Source organism: Penaeus monodon, chromosome 31, assembly GCF_015228065.2.
Source record: "Penaeus monodon isolate SGIC_2016 chromosome 31, NSTDA_Pmon_1, whole genome shotgun sequence".
NCBI classification, from domain to species: domain Eukaryota; kingdom Metazoa; phylum Arthropoda; class Malacostraca; order Decapoda; family Penaeidae; genus Penaeus; species Penaeus monodon.
The window spans coordinates 16,289,317-16,289,908 of record NC_051416.1 but is presented as its reverse complement, the minus strand read 5'-3'; the positions used below and the strand labels follow the sequence as shown (position 1 = coordinate 16,289,908).

General features: G+C 49.8%; 1 protein-coding gene across 1 annotated transcript in view; it reads right to left on the bottom strand.

Annotated features, from left to right (window-relative positions):
- The window catches only part of LOC119592901 (MAGE-like protein 2), an 8,937-nt gene extending 8,422 nt beyond the window's left edge, over positions 1–515 (bottom strand). The window contains exon 1 of the mRNA XM_037941794.1: positions 420–515. Coding sequence (XP_037797722.1) covers positions 420–515 — 96 coding nt within the window. The remainder of the gene's footprint in view (positions 1–419) is intronic.
- Positions 516–592: the final 77 nt, after the last annotated feature.

Here is a 592-nt window from a genome sequence, read left to right as displayed (position 1 = left end):
GTAACTGAAGCCACAGCCGATGATGAACATAACCAGCTAATTACCTCTGACGGACGACGGAGAGCCAGGGATGCGGACGCAGCCAAAGAATAAACACGGGCCTTCTGTTACCTTGCTGTGTAATGATAGGGAAGGATGGTAGGATGGTACATGGAGTTGCAGGTCGGATGGTAGGGAGGAAGGATGGTAATAGGGTGGTAGCATGGAAGATAGGGTGGCAGGTCGGATAGTAATTTAGCAGGATATAAGATAGGGTGGTAGGTAGGATAGTAGGATGTTAGTTATAGTGGGAGGTGGAATGGTAGACGAAATAATGTGGTAGAATCGTATGCTAGAGTATCGAATAGTAGATCGGTTTAGAGAAAAGTAGACAGAATGGTAGGATGTTATGGTAGAATAGATGATGCTGTGCTAGTTACATGAGCAAACAGGGTGGTAGGATGGTACATGGATGGTAGGACCTGTCTCGGCGTTGAGTCATCCTTCCAACTGGCAGAGGCGTCCAGGTGTTGCATCCTGGTGTTGCAACGTCGCTGGGGCTTCCATGGGGGGGGGGGGGTAGGGACATGACGTGTGCGGCAGTTGTGGGGGA